Genomic DNA, 21257 nt, shown 5'->3' with positions numbered 1-21257 from the left:
CACCCTTCTAAACCCATTCAATGCTTCATCGAGCCCACGGGAAAATGAGCCTGAGCCCACTGCAGAGCCAGAGCTTATGCCTGCCATGGACCCTGAGCCAGAGCCAATGCCCGCAACTGAGCTCCAACTGGGATCCATCGTCCCTCTGGCTTCACCTTGGTCAGTCATCTCTCTACCTCCTCCATGGCCTTCTGAGCCTACGGGTGTGACTCATTCCTCCACCTTTTCAGCTCTGTCAGGCTCCTTCTTCCCTCCAGCTCCGTCTCAGTCCTCACCGCAGCTCCACTTGGTCTGCCGGTCCTCCGGTGTCTCTTGGTCCTTTTGTCCATCAAACTCCGCCTGGGTTTCTACATCTCTCGGTGGCACCTCTGTCAGTCAGGACAGAAATCTCTCAGATTTCATTTATAATATCTTCATTTGTGTTTTAAAGATGAATGAAAGTCTAAGCCAGGGGTAGGGAATGTTGATCCTGGAGAGCCACTGCCCTGCAGAGTTTAGCTCCAACCCTAATCAAACACACCAAGTTAATCAAGGTCTTCAGGATTACTAAAGTTATAGGCAGATGAGTGTTTTTTCAGGGTTGGAGCTAAACTCTGCAGGGCAGTGGCTCTCCAGGATCAATATTCAAAGTCCTTCATAGGTTGACTCTTTGCCACATCTCCCACTGGCACCTCTGTTGATTGGGCTCATTGGTTCCAGTTGTCATTTTGGTTTCGTTGTCATGGAATTTTCGTTTTTTTCATTATTTCCTGTTTACTTGGTTACTAAGTATGTTTTCATTGGTTGTCGTGGATATTCATTGTTTCATTGATTTTACACACCTGTTCCTTATTTAGATAATTAGTTTGCTCAATATATAGTCCTCAGTTGTAGTTGTTCTTTGTCTGGTGTTTGTGGCTTGTTCTCTTCTGTTTTGTTTTTAATAAAGTATCACTGCAATTAGATCTTCTTCATCATCCTGGATTGTGTGACAATGTCCTGGTGGCGGAATTTTTTTTTTTTTTTGCGTACAGTACAATTTTTCAATTACATACAAATATAAATACTTCCTCTGATAATATTTGATTAGTAAATGATGCAAAGCGTCATAAAATTTGGTTCAGTCCTTTTTGAATAGTTCAGTATGATCATTATTTTGATGAAGGCACAAATGTAACTGAAGGGAAAAAAAAAAACATGTTGGGGCAGAAGTAGAATCTGATCTGGATAATTGAAATACAGTAGGTCAAAAATTACTGACTATACATGGAATAGGAAATTAACACGTAACATTGTTATACTTTTATTAAAATTTACAGTTGACACACTTTCACAACAAAAAAATGACCATAAGACAAAGTCCTAAGTGGAAAAAGCTCATTTGTACTTCTGCTACTAGCAAAAGTACTGCATAGGGACTGTTGACATAATGCACACATTCCAAAAAAAAAAAAAGTCACTCACACAGGTAGAACAAACAAACAAAAAAAGTACAACACTCAGCTGTCTTCATAAAAGATGAAAAATGAAAGAGGTCAAAAAAGACAAGAAGCTGAGAGAATGCACTATAGCATAAAATCTTAAACTACAATTTGTGATTGTCACTATATAATCCTACACAATACATTACTATTCACATATGAGTTCAGAACTTAGCTGAATTTTTTTTAAATAGAATTTTTAAACACAGTGTTGCTTTTGCATTCCAAATGACAATTTTCATAAACCCTGCAGAATAAATTTCAGTTTAAACAGATGAAGGTGTTATCGGTAGTTGTAGCTCTCATCGTCATATTCTAACTCATCTTCCTGCTCATCTCCCAGTTGCCCGTATCTGAATTTGCGATACACAGTGCCATCCTGCCCCATGTACACAATATCTTCATCTTCATCATCTTCATCGTCATCTTCCCGACTCCCCTTCTGATCACCAAGGTCCACTAGCTGTGACTCACGGAAACGTCCAGAACTAGAGCTTGCTTGACCACCGTAGGCAGAGGTAGATGATGATCTGTAGTAGCTGTCTCTGCCTCCACCATGGCCCAGTTTTTCATACCCACGTGGGACAGCGGTCTCTGGCATGGGTCGTTTGGAAAGAGAACGTTTAATGAGGATGATTACCGCGATCAAGGCAAAGACGAGCAGGATGGAGGCGGTGATGAAGAGCGGCAGGTTTCCTGTGTACTCTTCTTCCTCATGGTTACGGAAGGCAAAGTTTGTGCTGAGGACACACTCACCTTCAACAGAGATAAAAGATTCTTTTAAACGTCTGACACAACAGATGAACCAAGACAGGACAACTATTTTAGTATTAAAGGAACATTTCTCCCTCAAATGAAAATTCCATCACAGGCTCATTGGAAAAACATAATTGTAATGACATTTCCGTGAAATATTATGTTTGGGGAGAGCGGGGTAAGTTGTCACACTTTTCACACTGTCTAATATTTACTGAGCACCATACATCACAATGGTATAAATATCATAACAAATGAAAGAAGGAAGTCTTGGGCACATATGTTGCATTCATTACATTTTCATATCTTATCTCATTACGGGGTTGTAGACTGTCGAATAGAGAATGTGCACTTGTGACAATTTGCCCCATCGGCGGGTAAGTTGTCACACTAGATTATCTAAAAATAAGAACACAACTACTTAATTGTTATTATTGATTTTAATTTTTAAATTCAAACCAGAACTGGAAATATAAACAATCATGCCTAGAGAATTTGGAAAAACAATTATTTCAATCCAAACAATACAAATTTCAATCAAAACACATTAAGTGGCAAGACCACTTTACTTTGAACTTTAAACTCAAATTTTCTCTGGCTTGCACATAGATCCATGATAACTGAATGGAATACTGCAGATAACTTGCTTAACTTAACATGTTTAACCTCTAAACATAACTGAATTAACATGTTGAACCTCTTTTTTGAGCATGTTCTATGTGTTTATTTGTACTGGGGTGAGTTGTCACATGTGACGACTTGCCCCAAAGTCATTAAGACAACTTGCCAAACTGACATGTGTGCTAATGTTGGCTAAATCTCAAGGTTCGCTCAACATAGCACGTCAACTAAAGTATCAAAAGACACGTTATTGTCTCCTCTATGTTGTGCAAAATAATAATTTTTAACATTCATACCTAACAAAGTTGTATTGCATAAAATTTAAAGTGCAAATGTTTTACTTTTTAAGCCAAAAAATAAGAAAATTGTGCTAACCTCAGATTAGAGCGATCTTGACCACGTGACCAGGAAGTTGACTATGGAAGAAGAAGTCACACGAAGTGGCTATTTGATTTTTGAGATAGAGCCTCTAGTTTTGGAGTTATGAAGAGTGTGACAACTTACCCATGTAACAGCTTACCCCGCTCTCCCCTACTTCTTGCATGTTTTGTGGCACTTTCAAAGTGAAATGTCCAGTGAGGGCACTAATAGTATGTTGAATTTTATCCAATCAATGTAAATCTGGCAGGGTTTTATTACATTGGTTGTTGCGTATACTAAATTCTACCCTAAACCTAACTGATTGTGTTAACACAAGCAAACGTGAGAAAAAAAATTTCATTTTAGCTTGCTTCTATAAGACTTTGGGTCTTTTATCGTATTTCACAGAACTCATATTCGTATATAGTGGTGTACCAGGCGAACTAGTTTACTACATCAGAAAAGCCATGCATATGGAGCTGGTCAAGTTATGCAAATAACAAAATGTATTCATTTACAAATGATGCGCTATGGTAAAATGCTTTGAGGTCATTGTGCAAGGAACTGAAAATGAAAATAAGTCTTTATTAAAGTCCCTTTGAACCAGAAGTTGCAAACAACTTTTTTCCAGCATTGTGATGTATTTCCAAGTGAAATGGAATATTGAATAGAAGGCAGGGTTTTACTTTAGTGCTCCTCCATGTCTCGTTTATAGCAGACTAACGGTTGGAGAGGTTTAAGTGTTTTCAACCTAAGCCGTCAAACTGACGTCATCAGAGAAGGAAAAGTAACTTTTCAGATTTCGATTAAAGATTAGTACGACAAACAAATTTTTTCTGTGTATTAACTTGCACGGATTAATTGTTCAGCACAAGACTAGTAAAATTGTGCAGCACAAGAATAGTAATATGCGCTAACAAAGTAAATAGGGTTCATTTTGATTTTATGACGACTTAAAGGGTTAGTTCACCCAAAAATGAAAATAATGTCATTTATTACTCACTCTCATGCCGTTCCACACCCATAAGACCTTCGTTAATCTTCGGAACACAAATTAAGATATTTTTGTTGAAATCCGATGGCACAATGAGGCCTCCATAGCCAGCAATGACATTTCCTCTCTCAAGATCCATAAAGGTACTAAAAACATATTTAAATCCATTCATGTGAGTACAGTGGTTCAATATTAATATTATAAAGTGACGAGAATATATTTGATGCGGCAAAAAATACTAAATAATGACTTAATAATGGCTGATTTCAAAACACTGCTTCAGGAAGCTTCGGAGTGTTATGAATCAGCGTATCGAATCATGATTCGGATTGTGTGTCGTCAAACCGCCAAACTGTGGAAATCACGTGACTTTGGTGCTCCGAATCGCCGACACTCTGTTTCATAATGCTCCGAAGCTTCCTGAGGCAGTTTTTTGAAATCGTTATTTTGTTTTTTTGGCACACCAAAAATATTCTTATCGCTTTATAATATTAATATTGAACCACTGTACTGACATGAACTGATTTAAATATGTTTTTAGTACCTTTATGGATCTTGAGAGAGGAAATGTCATTGCTGGCTATGCAGGCCTCACGGAGCCATCAGATTTCAACAAAAATATCTTAATTTGCACTCTGAAGATTAACGAAGGTCTTACGGGTGTGGAACGGCATGAGGGTGAGTAATAAATGACGTTATTTTCATTTTTGGGTGAACTAACCCTTTAATACCCAATAATCTGCCCCTGTAATCATAATTTTTATGAAAAGGAATAAAAGTTTTTCTGTCACTAGTGTTCATTTTAGCTGGAAACTGCAGTGAACTATATTAAAAGGTAAGCATTTGGAGTTTTGCAAAAATGTAGGTAGAGGCACATTTTTCCTATGAGCATATGTTGTCATTTTTAATGCCATTGATCAACTTGTTAGTACAGGTAATATTTTGAAATGTCACTTTTAAGGCTAAATACCTCTAGTCTCAGTACAGTTACAGCACTCTTGCTGAACTGCGGCTGTATCTTCCTGTTCTGTGTTGGTGCAGCAGGGCAGACAGCGCCCCCCTGCAGTTAGGATGAATTGTGCTGGACAGATGGTGCAGTTATAAAGCCCAGGACCTTTACATTCCAAACAGGATTCATCACATGATTCACAGTTATAGCCCTGCTCCTGTAGAGAGATCACAAGAGCTATCAGGTGACCACATTCATAAAAAACTATTAAAGTAGAATAAGAAGTAAGCGTGTTAGACTGCACTCGAACAGAAGTTTACCTCAGACTTAGCGTATTTTCCTGTGATGCAGGGCGACTCGCAAGTGCCCTGTGTGAGTGTATAACCTGGGTGACATGAGTCACAATCCTCAACACTCTTGCCTGTCAATCAAAATAACATCCCAGCATTTTAGGTTTAAATTATTGAATAATTCATGGTTAAATAGAGAATTTTAGGTAAAGTGTGTCATTTTTTTGTTAAGCATATGACATTCACAAGTTGACTACCTGAAAAAAGAAACATTGTGGCTCTGTGTTGATTTCAAAACATTGCTCTTTTTGCTTTGAGTTTGTGTTTGGTGTGAGGCATACTTTTAAAAAAAAGCGTATTTATTACAGAAATAATAAACTTACATTCAGTTCACATTTAAGTCTATTATATTATTGTTAAAAGTGCATGTTAATTGCAATTAGTTTAAATTTATATGAAATGCAATTAGTTGAACTTAAAAGTGATTTTTGACACTTAATATTCAACAATATTTTTGATTTGACTGCACTGACACTATTAGATAAGAACTGAACTGAGCTGGACAATGACATCAATGTTTTCTGCAGAACTGCTTTATAGATGAAAATAACTAATTTAATAATTGATGATCTTATAACGAAACTGAATCAACACTGAACTGACTTCAGCTGAACAATGACAATTTTTTCTTTTAGAGCTGCTATACAGCCGAAATTAACACTGTTTGACTGAATCTTTTTCCTGTTTTCACTGTAAAGCTGCTTTGAAACAACCTGTATTGTATAAAGCGCTATATAAATAAAGGTGACTTAACATACATAAGAAGGAATTAAGTACATTTTTATATGTAATTTCAAACTTACTTTGAAATTTGGCTAAAGTGTACAGCTAAATGTACTGACAAGCATTTATGCTAAACTAACATTTAATGTTGTTTCTTGTATGTCATGTATTTAAATATATTTGAAATGACACATTTGTAATGATTAAGTTGCAATTTAGTGCATTTAAGATATATTTACTTTAAATGTAATACTGAATAACATACTACATTGCTTGAATATGTTATTCAGCTAATCAAAATAAGTGTGATTCTTTAAAGCATTGAAAAAGTTTATTAAAACATAATGATTTAAAATGTACTTTACAGTAAAACTTTTAATTAGACATTATTACAAAGTGAATTTGATACAATTGTACTTAAAGTGACATGACTTTCTTAACACACTTAACAATAATATGCAATAATATTTTTTAGAATATTTAGAATTTTGAGGGGATTTTATGACACTATGCAATATTTATACAATTTTATGAGCTTTTTTAAATTAAAATATAATGGTAACACTTTACAATAAGATTCATTAGTTAAACATTAGTTAATGTATTAACTAACATGAAATAACCATGAGCAATACAATTTGTTATTGTATTTACTAATCATTGTTAACTTTAGTTAATGAAAATACAGTTTTTCATAGTTTGTTCTTGTTAGTTTACAGTGCATTAACTAATGTTAACAAGATTTTAATAATGTATTATTAAATGTTGATATTAAAAGAACACTCCACTTTTTTTGAAAATAGGTTTATTTTCCAACTCCCCTAGAGTTAAACAGTTGAGTTTTACAGTTTTCGAATCCATTCAGCCGATCTCCGGGTTTGGCGGTACCACTTTTAGCATAGCTTAGCATAGTTCATTGAATCTGATTAGACCGTTAGCATCTTGCTCAAAAATGACCAAAGAGTTTCGATATTTTTCTTATTTAAAACTTGACTCTTCTGTAGTTAAATTGTGTACTAAGACTGAGATGCTAACGGTCTAATCAGATTCAATGAACTATGCTAATCTATGCTAAAAGTGGTACCATCAGACCTGGAGATCAGCTGAATGGATTCGAAAATGGTAAAACTCAACTTTTTAACTCTAGAGGAGTTGGAAAATGAGCCTGTTTTCAAAAAAAGTGGAGTGTTCCTTTAACATTAACAAAGATTAATAAATGATGTATAAATGCAGTTCATTATTAATTCATGTTAACTAATGAACCTTATTGTAGTGTTACCTATATATATATATATATATATATATATATATATATATATATATGTGTGTGTGTGTTATATTTTTTTCAGATTAAAATAGAGTGAAGGCCTTTAACATTTCTGAATCATGTCCATGATTTTTTTGTGTTAACATAGCCAATGCAACAAAAGACAAAAGTGTCATCCCATTCCAATGAAGCTAAAAACTGTAAAAATTCAAAATGTTAAATTTTTTGGTCAGTTCTGACCAAAGAGGCCCAGTACACTTAAATGGCCTTTTATTTTATTAATATTATATTATCTGCAAGTACAGTTTTTTTTAAAATATACTTTTAAGATTTGCTGTACATTAAGGTGTACTTTCAGTACAATTAAGTGCATTTCTTTTCCAATGGGTTTGTTTAGTTGACTTGTTTGTCAGATCACTCCAAATTGTAATGCTGACATTAATTTTCTGTAAAGCTGCTTTAAAACTATATGTATTGTGAAAAGTGCTATACAAATAAATGTGAATTGAACTGAAATATTTAGTCAGATCTGTAAGCTGTTCCATACCTGTGCATGTTCTGCAGGTGGAGTGGCAGGCCTCACATGTTTTGTGGTGCGTGTCGTGGTAGTACACATCAGGACAGGAAGACACACAGCGCCCCTGTTTCCTGATAAATAGCATCCCCTCTCTGCAGCTTACACACCCCTCGGCTCCAGCCTGAAGACACTCCCCACAGCTCTCATCACACCGCTCACATGTCCTAGAGCCAGCTGAGGCATAGTAACTGGAAAGATTCAGTCAAAAATATTTGAAAAAAGAAAACGCGTAATGCGTTACATATTAAAAGTTGAAATACTGTCCAATTAATCGGCCTGGGTGATGTACCAGTCTATCACTAAAATACTGTAAGACACAAAAAGAAACTACTTTAAAAAAATTCACCAGCTTCTGATAATCTGTCAGTAATTTGTTATTCACCACTGTTTATAAAGCAACATTAGCTATATGTATTCAGTTTTGCAGTTACCCAGAGCGGCACGTGTCCACACATTCTTTGACGTCTCTGTAGAGGTGATCTCTGCAGCTTAGGCACTCATGGCTGTGCCGCCCCATGCAGGTGAAACAGTTAGGATGACAGGGTTCACAGCGTTGTATTTCCCCTCTGAAGAATTCATCTGGACACTGATTCACACAGCTGCCATCTGTGGATGAAGTGGAATCTTTACTACTTATGAAATTTAGACTGATTTGAGTCTAAGAAATTATCGTCATATTTGAACCTGTGGAATTACTGCAAACATTCAGCTGATTCTATACTAACAGACATGCAAAACTAAATGCCTACATTTGATTTTAGTTAAATTTAATGTTGGCAATAATATACCATTAACATTAGGACATCATGAAACAGTGACAACTAAATTTTCAAGATCCTGAATATTTGGACAAAAGGAATTTAGTAATAAATTCATTTATAAATAACAAAATACACTTAAAAAATATTTTTTGATGCTGTTCACTTTATTTAAACAACTTATTTTGATTTAACACCATTGTATTAGGTTTCTGGTTCAAATTTAATTGCTTCATGTTAAATTAACTTGAAACAATTACTTTTCGACAACTTGATGTTTTCATATTAAAATAACATGTTTCAATCAAGTAAACTCAACCAGGACTCAATCAAACAGGACTTTCACTTCCCAAAAATAAAGTAAAGTTCAAGTAAAGTTGAAATAAAGTGTTATTTTAAGCGGTTTTTAGCAACATGAGAAAATCATCTTTTGGCTAACACCTAACAATAAGAGTCTTTACAGAGTAAAGATTTTGAAAAAGTTGTGAAAATTGTACTTGAACGCATCCACTAAATAAGCTAATCACTAAATAAGCTAATTATACTGGATTACTTTTTTAAACTTCTGTTTGATATTAATTTTAGGATAATTAATCTTAATGGTTTTGGATAAAATTAAGAATGTTAACTTGATTCAACTAAATGGCATTGAGTTAACCTTATGTAATAAATTTAAGTTAACTGAAATAAATAATGTTAATTAAATGCAAAATAACCAAATTATGTAGAACCTGTTGACATAAAAAAATTTAGTAAATACAACGTATCATATTTTTTTGAGTGTACAACAAGTCAAAAATACTTGTTTTCTTTGTGAAATGTACAATTTGCAGAGAAACCTTCGGAGGTAATTTGTCCATGGACTGCTGACATTAAAAACTAATGTTTTATGTCAATGTTTTTAAATGATTAAAAACGTATAGAAAAATATTATCTAATATCAAATGAAGCAATCAAATGCATCTCCTGCATGTTTTGGTTAAAATAAATATAACAAACAAATACCCTATTTTAAAGGTTTAGGGTTTTTATTTTATTTGATCAAAAATACAATACATCAAAAATGTAATTTATTCCTTTGATGGCAAAGCTGAATTTTCAGCATCAATAGTCTAGTCTTCAGTGTCACATGATCCTTCAGAAATCAATCTATTATGCTGATTTGATACTCAAGGAACAATTCTTATTATTGTAAATGTTGAAAACACCTTTTGAAAGGCCTTCCAATTGTGACAGTTAAAAATGTAACTTTTAATGTCTGTCTCAAGAATGGGTTACATTGAACCAGAAGATCTAGAAAATGCATCTAGTTTTAAATATAAGGGACTACTCAGTGCAATGCCTCTCTGATACAACTTTCTTCATTTCTCTGATTTCACTGAGGTAATTTTCCACTTGTGAATCAAGAGAATAGCATTGAGTAGCATGAACTCACTGAGTAGATAGTGGTTCTGGTAGCAGCTGAGGCACTGGTCTTGATGTGGACCGGAGCACTCATGGCAATATTTGTGACACAAGTGACATTCTCCATCCTGGTTGCTGTAGTGGTGTGAGGGGCAGGTGGTGGGTGTGACGCAGCGCCCATGGGCATCCGTCGCCAGGCCCTCAGAGCAGCTAGTGCAGGATGTGTCGTCAGGACCAGAACAGGTTAGACAGGAACTATCACAGGCTGCAGAACAGAGACAAAGACTCTTCATCAACATCATGTGACATAGTCATGGTCATTAAAAAGGTCATAATTTATAGAACAATAAACTTAATTGTAAATGTAATTTAATTCAATTGAATTGGTTGTGGTTCCTATTTTGGTAACACTTTACAATAAGGTTTTGTTTGTTAACATGGACTAAGAAGGAACAACACTTCTACAGCCTTTATTAATCTTAGTTCATGTTAATTTCAATATTTACTAATACACAATTAAAATCAAAAGCATTTGTTAACATTAGTTAATGCACTGTGAACTAACACGAACAATGAACAGTATTTTTATTAACCAATTTTAACAAATATGAATAAATACTGTAACAAATGTATTGCTTATTGTTAGTTAACCTTAATGTTAACCTTATTGTAAAGTGGTACCATCATTTTAAACTTATTTTCTGAAAGTACTATTCATTTCTTGAATTTTCTGTAAAAAAGAATAATAATTTGGAACAGAACTTCATAGCAAAATAGGTTTTAAGAATTTAACTTTAATTTACAGTAAAAACTACATTTCACTTTAAAATTACATGAAATAATAGATAAGTTCATTTTTTTTCCCACCATATTATAGGTACATATGTGAACTTACTGTTGACCAATTAACACGTTTTTACCATATGATTTTTAGTCTTAAATTACCTACATTTTTTTTAGTGTCCTAACAGTACGGAAAATATTGTAGTCTCACCCATGCACTCTCCAGACCTGCTTTCTCTGTAAGTATGTGAGGGACAGGGGGGTAGACATGCTCCGTTGTGCAGAGTGTTGTCACGGTCGAAACATGCATCACAGTTGTTCGATTCAGGTCCATCACATAATAAACAATCCATGTGGCAACGTTTACAAACACCTTGATCCGTGTCCTCAAAAAATCCATCAGGACACACCACTATACACTGACCCTTATGCAGAAAGAAGTCTTCCTTACACTCTAGAGTTAAAGAACAGAAAAATAAGATTAAGTGAGATATATAGTGGTGAGCCCCACAACTTAATGCAGGGCTAGTTGTAGCATGGTTTAAACATTTTTAAACATGCTAGCATGAAGAAACTTGACGAGTTTATTTACTAGTTGCCATATCAACACTATATAGAGAACAAAAATGTGCAAAAATTCAAAAATCTTTGGAAGATATTGCTGAACATTTATTTAACCATAGCAAAAGTACATTTCTTACCGAAGTGATTTTTTTTATCTCAGTTTTTAGTGTTTATTTAAAAGGAGACGAATCTAGAATTATTTTAATCTGTTATGTAGCAGTTTAGATAATGCTTTGCTAACTAGCAGAAGGCACTGTATAGCCAGGTTTAAATCCTAGTTGCGTAGGTGGGGCATGATGTAACAACGCTTTAAAGGGTTAGTTCACCCAAAAATTACAATTCTGTCATTTATTACTCACCCGCAGTCCTTTCCACACCCGTAAGACTTTCGTTAATCTTCGGAGCGCTAATTAAGATATTTTAGTTGAAATCCGATGGCTCCGTGAGGCCTGTATAGGGACCATCGGAGCGTTATGAATCAGCGGTTCTGAGCGCCAAAGTCACGTGATTTCAGCAGTTTGGCTATTGACATGCGATCCGAATCATGATTCAACACAGAAGAATCATAACACTCTGAAGCTTCCTGAAGCAGTGTTTTGAAATCAGCCATAAATAAATAAGTCTTTATTTAGTTTTTTTTGGCGCACCAAAAATATTCTTGTCGCTTTATAATATTAATATTGAACCACTGTACTCACATGAACTGATTTAAATATGTTTTTAGTACCTTTATGGATCTTGAGAGAGGAAATGTCATTGCTGGCTATGCAGGCCTCACTGAGTCAGTGGATTTCAACTAAAATATCTTAATTTGTGTTCCGAAGATGAACGAAGGATTTACGGGTGTAGAACAGCATGAGGGTGAGTAATAAATGATATTATTTTCATTTTTGGGTGGACTAATCCTCTAAAATGTGCTTTAAAATTAATTAATTCATTAACCATTTCAGTCGAATCCGACACTTGGTGATTCTATGGGCCATCTCTCCATTCACGAGAGACTGCTATGAATTTTCTTGGCGATGATTTTTCCCCAACCCTCCCCATTACATGGCTAAGGACACATACACACTCACACCTATGGACAATTTAGCATCTCCAATTCACTTATGCTGCATGTTTTTGGATTGTGGGGGAAATCGGAGCACCCGGAGGAAACCCACACAGACACAGGGAGAACATGTTCTGAACTATAGGGGCTTTTACACCAAATAGTTCTAGGAACTCAGTTATAGGAACTAGTCACTAGGATAGTTTCCTGAGAACTAATTTCTCCCCCGGGCGATGTTCCTGGTTGCATTCGCACAGGGAATAGGAACTCTGAAGTGACAGACAGCAGTGGCTGTTAGAGCGACATTTACAAATGCTAAAAAATGGTGGATGGAAGATGCCATGATGGGAGCTGTTTTTGTTTTGTGTCGTGGGTTTCGTGATTTGTTTTTATTAAATCAGATAACATTTGAATATTTAGTGTTTATATTGTTTATAAATCACACTCTTGCAAATTATTCTTCTTAAGAACCTTCAAGGAATTTTTATTTTATTTTTTATATTTAAATAAAGACTGAAAGTGTTGTCAGAAGCTTAGTCATGGTAACGTTTAGCTTTTTACTTCTGCTGATTGCATATTAGGTTTAAATTTCCAAAAATTTGTTTATCATGATGAACAAAACGTGTAAGAATTATAAACTTTTTTTCACAGAGCTTATTTTCCAAAAATATATATATTTTTAAATAATTCCAAAATTCCATAGAAAAATCCTATCCCAGGGTCATGCAAACTTCTGGGCTGGCCTACAAAAATATGTCATTACTGTGGTAGTCTAATATCATCCAAGCTTAACAATAAATATGAAATATGAGCCAAAGCACTGTCTATGGTATTAATGCTACTGAGAAGAAAGCTACTACATTCTCAGAAATAAAGGGTACAATATAGTTATTTACAAGTGATAATACAGGTGCTGGTCATATAATTAGAATATCATCAAAAAGTTTATTTATTTCACTAATTCCATTCAAAAAGAGAAACTTGTATATTATATTCATTCATTACACACAGACTGATATATTTCAAATGTTTATTTCTTTTAATTTTGATGATTATAACTGACAACTAAGGAAAATCCCAAATTCAGTATCTCAGAAAATATTGTGAAAAGGTTGAATATTGAAGACACCTGGTGCCACACTCTAATCAGCCAATTAACTCAAAACACCTGCAAAGGCTTTTAAATGGTCTCTCAGTCTAGTTCTGTAGGCTACACAATTATGGGGAAGACTGCTGACTTGACAGTTGTCCAAAAGACGACCATTGACACCTTGCACAAGGAGGGCAAGACACAAAAGGTCATTGCAAAAGAGGCTGGCTGTTCACAGAGCTCTGTGTCCAAGCACATTAACCCTCAGGGGTCTAAGGATTTTTGGGGCCCTGGAGAAGTTTTGACATGCCCTGACATTTGTGCTTTTTTCAGTTGTTCATAAACATATTAATGGAAAAAGTGTCATTACACTGTATTAAGCACAAACTAGGCTACAATAATATGTGAGGAACATGTATGTACATGTTTGTGTTTTTGAAGGAATAACGTTTATGCGTGGTTATTGAAAAAACAAAAAACTTAAGTCACTGAAATGAAGCCAAAAAATATATATTAAATCTTTGTTCACAAGACTCCTGGTATTTGAGGTTGTAGACTAGAGTTTTTGCTTCAAAATGAGGTAAAAAATTATGCTGCCTGCTTGTTCATATAAAACAATAGAGAGATTTAAATTTTCTAAAACATCTTTGGTCAAGAAACACAGTATGCGTGGAGGCGTGAATCTTCATGAATAATGGGTGATTCTCACCTGAGAAGACAAAATAATCGCATAATGACCTGCATAAATAATGAGGCCTTTCAGTCAGGTAGGCTGTGAAAAAACCCTCTGTTGATCATGTCTCAATCTCATCATGGTGTAAATCAATCATACAGAAAAAACAGCAATACTGTGAAATATTATTACAATTTAAAATAATGGTATTCTATTATATTCTTTAAATTATAATGTATTTCTGTGATGCAAAGTGTCTGAACAATTATGTTACCTCTATGGCATTTCATATAGGCTTTTAGCTTAAAAGCATGCACATTTGGAGAAATATTGATGGATTCTCATATGTTTGTCAATTTTCTATACAGAGGAGTAATATTTATTCAGGATTTATTGTCATTACTATGAGCGTTGGATACTGTGTTTTCAATTCATACTTGCAGCCGGAGGGCGCTCTGCCCCTTTTGTCCACAAATGCCTGCTAAAGAAGAATAGGCAATCCAGGAACTAACCGAACTAACAGAGGCCAGAGATCGCTAACTATGGCTATTCAAAACACTTTTCAAGACAATAAATACACGATTGAGACGATGTATGCATGTATTGACTGAATTTGCGTCTGAATAGCGCTGGCTCCGTGGCCGAATTAGCGGATAATGAGCTGAATCACGGACTTTGACATGGCTCTCTTTTCATACAGATTACATAAACACAGAATATTTGTTTTTGATTTGACTTACACGATTTAAAACCTGACATTTCAACATTTTTTTTAGACATAAGTCTAATTTTTTTGTGATTAATATTCACTAAGTTACAGTTAATTTTCTGAGAACTATCAGATTGGAGTTCGTTCAGAGGGAGACGAGAGATCACGCATCATGTTAGTTTTCTTTATTTTGCAAAAAGCACAACATTTTGTTTTTACTCTGAGTGTACACAAATAAAAGAAGATATTCCACAGATTTAAATAGTGTATAACTCTTAATTGTATGTGCAACATTGACAGAGTATTTTGAGTCTCTTTCACACTGGTTAGAAAAAAACCGTGGTGATCACGCTGGCGTGACCGCCGACCCGAGGGAGTTAATAGAGAGGGAAGGGAAGGAAAAGATGTGGTAGAAAAAAGTGTACAAGCAATAGTGATAACCGCATCCTGGAGAGGATTGTGAAACAAAACCCATTCAAAAATGTGGGGAAGATTCACAAAGAGTGGACTGCAGCTGGAGTCAGTGCTTCAAGAACCACTACGCACAGATGTATGCAAGACATGGGTTTCAGCTGTCGCATTCCTTGTGTCAAGCCACTCTTGAACAACAGACAACGTCAGAAGTGTCTAAAGACAAAAAGGACTGGACTGCTGCTGAGTGGTCCAAAGTTATGTTCTCTGATGAAAGTAAATTTTGCATTTCCTTTGGAAATCAGGGTCCCAGAGTCTGGAGGAAGAGAGGAAAGGCACACAATCCACGTTGCTTGAGGTCCAGTGTAAAGTTTCCACAGTCAGTGAAGGTTTGGGGTGCCATGTCATCTGTTGGTGTTGGTCCACTGTGTTTTCTGAGGTCCAAAGTCAACACAGCCATATACCAGGAAGTTTTAGAGCACTTCATGCTTCCTGCAGCTGACCAACTTTATGGAGATTCAGATTTCATTTTCCAACAGGACTTGGCACCTGCACACAGTGCCAAAGCTACCAGTACCTGGTTTAAGGACCATGGTATCTCTGTTCTTAATTGGCCAGCAAACTCACCTGACCTTAACCCCATAGAAAATCTATGGGGTATTGTGAAGTGGAAGATGCGATATGCCAGACCCAACAATGCAGAAGAGCTGAAGACCACTATCAGAGCAACCTGGGCTCTCATAACACCTGAGCAATGCCACAGACTGATCGACTCCATGCCACGCCGCATTGCTGCAGTAATTCAGGCAAAAGGAGCCCCAAATAAGTATTGAGTGCTGTACATGCTCATACTTTTCATGTTCATACTTTTCAGTTGGCCAAGATTTCTAAAAATCCTTTCTTTGCATTTGTCTTAAGTCATATTCTAATTTTCTGAGATACTGAATTTGGGATTTTCATTAGTTGTCAGTTATAATCATCAAAATTAAAAGAAATAAACATTTGAAATATATCAGTCTGTGTGTAATGAATGAATATAATATACAAGTTTCACTTTTTGAATGGAATTAGTGAAATAAATCAACTTTTTGATGATATTCTAATTATATGACCAGCACCTGTATGTACTATAGGTGATAAATTAATATGCACCTTTTAGAAGTATATAAGTTACAAGTGTGTATCTTTTGAAAGGGTGCTGCCCCAGTGACAGTGTAGCTGACTATCCCGGGTGACATCAATAAAACATCTTTGTTTCTCTAATTTTAGCTATAGTTCATCAAAACATGCAACATCTGTGATGAATTTTAGTCTCACCTGTACAGCTATCCTCAGAGCAAATAGCACAGCTCTCTGGACACTGCACACACTCCCCGTTCATCACTGTGTGTCCAGACGGACAGCTCGCCACACACTCATGGTTGTGGAGCAGCAGCGTCTCCTCACAGCTCAGACAGTGTGTTGCATTCTTCTCACAGGACGTACAACCAGATGCACAGCTCTTACACACCTGACCCACAGGGTACCCTCTGAACACACAATTACACACAATTTAATAAAATATAAATATACAATATAACTACTACATACAGCAACACCAGAAACTGCCAACAACTGCCTTACATTATATTGTTTTTGCTTTTTTGAAAATGCATACTGGAAATTAGACATTTTAAGTTTTGGAATTAAGTCTTATTGGAATTGGTGACTTTTAACTAATAATGGAGTCATTTTCACAATAAGGTATCGGTACTTTTGCTCAAGAATGGTTTTCAGGTACTCTTTACACCTCTGCATTATATAAATGTCTGTAAATGGTTCTAACCTAGTGCACTTGCGCACACATTGTCCGGCCTGCAAATAAAGAGGGCTTTTACGTGCTGACTGGCAGCGTGTGCAGAGCTGCTCGTCCTGGCACTGGGCACAACCTTGTGGGCAAGTCTCACAGTGCCCACTCTCCTTACTGCCAAAGCTACCCGTCAGGCATCGTGCCACACACATCTGATCTGCAGTTAAATATCGACCTGAAACACACATACATAACATCTATTCATATTCATCCAAGACTTCATGCATCCAACCACAGATTGTTTTCAATCCATTATATTTTGATATGAGTTGTACATGTTGTACCTTTGACACATGTATTGCATTGATTCTTCATTCTCCCCCAGCAGGATTCACATGAAGGGTGACAGGCCTCACATTCCCCATCATCTGAGAGATGAGCAGTTATAACCAACAATAATTTTATAACAGAACCTTCCCTTTTGAAAGAGACGTATGCTTAAACATATTTATTAAACATATAAATTGCATATAAAGATGCTTAAGTCCTATTTAAGTGGGTCAAAATCATTCTTATGTTCAACTAATTGCATTTAATATAAATATAAATTTATTGTTCATTATATAACATGCAATTAAATGTCTGAAAACATTACATTCAGTTCACACTGATGTAGATTCTTTTAAAGTGTATTTCCGTAATAACTACTCTTTTTAAAAGCACTGTGTACTTTTTCACAAGGGTTGTTATGTTTTACAAATAAGATTTTATTCTCTAATTCTAAACCAACTTGTGCTTTGAAGACCCTAGAAGAACTTTTTCTTCTATTAACGGATGAACCAATAGCCTACATTGATCTAATGAACCAATAAATTAAAATGAAGAACTGTTTTAACAAAGTAAAAGGTAAAAAAATGTACCTTAAGAGGTACAACAACTTGTCACTGGGGCAGTACCCTTAAAGGGTTAGTTCACTCAAAAATGAAAATAATGTAATTTATTACACACCCTCATGTCGTTCTATACCTGTAAGACCTTTGTTTTGAAATTGGCCCATATAGATATTGTTGAAAATTTATTTAGTTTTTTCGGTGTACAAAAAGTAATCTTATTCTTATTGCTTTATAATATTAAGATAGAACCACTGAACTCACACGAACTGTTTCAAATTTGTTTTTAGTACCTTTATGGATCTGTGCAGTAACATTGCTGGCAATGGAGGCCTCACTGAGCCATAGGATTTCATCAACAATATCTTAATTTGTGTTTCGAAGATGAACGAAGGTCTTACAGGTGTACGACATGAGGGTGAGCAATAAATGACATTCTTTTCATTTTTTGGTGAACTAACCCTTTAAAATGTCAACTTTGTACCTTATTAACCCTTAAAAAGTGTATATTAGTACCTTAGAGTAGTAATATGCACCCTTAAAGGGTTAGTTTACCCAAAAATTTAATTTTTGTCATTAAGTTTCACCGTCATATCGTTCCACACCCGTAAGACCTTCGTTCATCTTTGGAACACAAATTAACATATTTTTGATGAAATCCGAGGGTATCCGCTTCCTTGTTTACGTCCGAACGGCGACTCATTATTGGCCGGATCCTGTGTCAGCATCACATGCATGCGTCGTGCTGCTCACGTGTTCAGCTTCGGCCAATACTGAGTTGGCGTTCGGACGTAAACAAGGAAGCCTGCACTGAGTTCACTACGTATGACAACGGTTCAAATTGTTGAATAAAGTCTTTATTTTTGCTTTGTTTTTGCACACAAAAAATATTCTCGTCGCTTCATAACATTAAGATTAAACCACTGTTGTCACATTGACTATTTTAGCAATGTTTTTAACTACCTTTCTTGATGTCAAATGGTGCAATGACGTTGCTGCCTATGTGTGGTTCAGATACCCTCGGATTTCATCAAAAAAAGCGTAATTTGTGTTCCAAAGATGAACAAAGGTCTTATGGGTGTGGAATGACATGAGGGTGAGTAATTAATGACAGAAATTTCATTTTTGGGTGAACTAACCCTTTAAGGTACTACTATAAACCTTTTACTGTAAATAAGGTACAGACACCTTTTGATGGTACTGTCCCAGCTGTTTTACCTCTAAAGGTACAATTTTTGCACATTTTCCTGAGAGTGAACCAACAAAGATAACCATATAACCAAATAACCAGCTCAAGATTTCTTAAATTAATATACATATATTAATACTTATATGCATCCATTTTACTTCCGTTCTCTTCAAGAACTCCACACAGCATAAATATTTCATTAGAAGAGCATCCTTTGTTAAATCTTGCAGAGAGTGTTTTATGAATCTTTACTTTTAAGTGTTTAATAAGTTAATTATAACTGATATACAATAGCTTTCCAAGCCAAATCATTCTTATTAACAATTCCAGAGCCATAATCAGAAGTTAATAATAGGCTTTTCCCAAACCTAATCACTTGAAAAAACCCATTATGTAAAGATGGCATTTAATTGTGAAGCACAGCGATTAAAAGCACAGTGGTTGAAATTAAGGCCTCTTTTGTTTTCTGCAGGTTCCTAATGTTAATAAAGTCATAGGTCATAAATAAAAATAAAAAAAAATTATCTGTGCTATGTAAAGAGACTAAAATTCAATTAAGTCTCCAGAGCTATTAACGAGCAGTCTCTAAATAATAGATTTTTCCTCTTGGGAGTGTTGCTCTCACCAGTGAGGTACGTTTGTGCAGGGCAGACATCCTGTTCAGACACACAAGCTCCATTATCAAGCATCAGTCCATCGCTGCAGCTGTCACAGTCATTGTCCTCCGGCCCACTGCATGTACTGCAGTCCGAGTGACATTCCTCACACTCCTGAGAGTCTTCATCACCATAGAAACCATCAGGACATTCCTGCACACACTTCCCATCTGTAGGGTACATTAAAATTGTGAATAACATTTGAATCGAAGACATTTGATTCCAGGGGGGTGTATACCATGAATGCAACGTAAATCGGGCAGTGCATAAATATAAATGCCTAACCTGACAGGAAGAGGTCAGCTTCACACCAGTAGCACTCATCTTCATCACAGCTGACACAGTCATGCTCGCAAGACACACAGCTCATGGTCTCCTCCACTGTGTATGTCTTAGCAGGACAGTGCTTATAGCAGCCCTCCTCTAACCTGTGCAACACACACAGAGCATTTCAGTCACATCTCAGAGCAGCACACATCTGTACATGAAACTTTCATTCGATCTTTCACAAGTACATACACATACAAGCCAGCAGATAGTTCTGTTACATCATGTTTCTTACTTGTAATATCCATCAATGCAGGACAGACAGTGTTTGGGATTATCTGCAAAGTGTAGAAGGAACTGTAAATTATGCAGAAACATCTGTCTGGTCAACTGAATATAGTTCACTGTGGGATGTGAAGTCAGAATAATTTATCGCATCAATCAATTAAAAACTACTTTTTTTTCTTCTTTTTTTTTTCTTTTTTTTTACATTTACTGAAGAAATGTGGTTGAAATTATTAAGAGCACATGGCAAACAAACCAATGTCAGCCATAATAAGCTTTAACAGAAAACTAATCCCATGAGCATACTAATATAATACTATCATAGTGATTACTAAAGGCTAAAATACTACTATAATAGTGATATTTGCCTTAGCAAACAAAACTTATAAAGTACAAACAGACTGCTGAACTTACAGAGAACACACTTATCACATCCTTCTTCACATGACATGCAGTCATCATATTCTGGGTCTTCCACCTCCCCTAAAACACACACACAAATTAGTTGGTGTATAGATTTTTGTTTTTAATGCGTATGATTATTCTTTTATGGTTATTTCTATGATTGATACAAAAATAGTTTGAAAGGATTAATCTATTTATGAATTATATTTTTATATATCATATACTTATAATTCATATACTCATATTCATCTATTGTATTCAGACATTTAGTTCACC

The 21257-nt window shown here is 35.5% G+C and overlaps 1 protein-coding gene across 1 annotated transcript in view; it reads right to left on the bottom strand.

Moving 5' to 3' along the window:
• Positions 1-1184: 1184 nt before the first annotated feature.
• pcsk5a (proprotein convertase subtilisin/kexin type 5a) overlaps positions 1185-21257 on the bottom strand; it is a 65320-nt gene continuing 45247 nt past the window's right edge. Inside the window, exons 24-37 of the mRNA XM_048189930.1 lie at positions 20991-21059; positions 20587-20629; positions 20310-20452; positions 19994-20194; positions 17634-17717; positions 17326-17524; positions 16818-17029; positions 11214-11456; positions 10251-10484; positions 8489-8663; positions 8028-8245; positions 5461-5561; positions 5162-5357; positions 1185-2216 (exon numbers count right to left, since the gene is read on the bottom strand). Coding sequence (XP_048045887.1) covers positions 1744-2216; positions 5162-5357; positions 5461-5561; positions 8028-8245; positions 8489-8663; positions 10251-10484; positions 11214-11456; positions 16818-17029; positions 17326-17524; positions 17634-17717; positions 19994-20194; positions 20310-20452; positions 20587-20629; positions 20991-21059 — 2591 coding nt within the window. The 3' untranslated portion in view covers positions 1185-1743. The remainder of the gene's footprint in view (positions 2217-5161; positions 5358-5460; positions 5562-8027; positions 8246-8488; positions 8664-10250; positions 10485-11213; positions 11457-16817; positions 17030-17325; positions 17525-17633; positions 17718-19993; positions 20195-20309; positions 20453-20586; positions 20630-20990; positions 21060-21257) is intronic.

Source organism: Megalobrama amblycephala, linkage group LG4 (assembly GCF_018812025.1).
Source record: "Megalobrama amblycephala isolate DHTTF-2021 linkage group LG4, ASM1881202v1, whole genome shotgun sequence".
Taxonomy (NCBI): domain Eukaryota; kingdom Metazoa; phylum Chordata; class Actinopteri; order Cypriniformes; family Xenocyprididae; genus Megalobrama; species Megalobrama amblycephala.
Note: the sequence above shows the minus strand (reverse complement) of the source record. Positions and strands in the feature narration are given on the sequence as shown.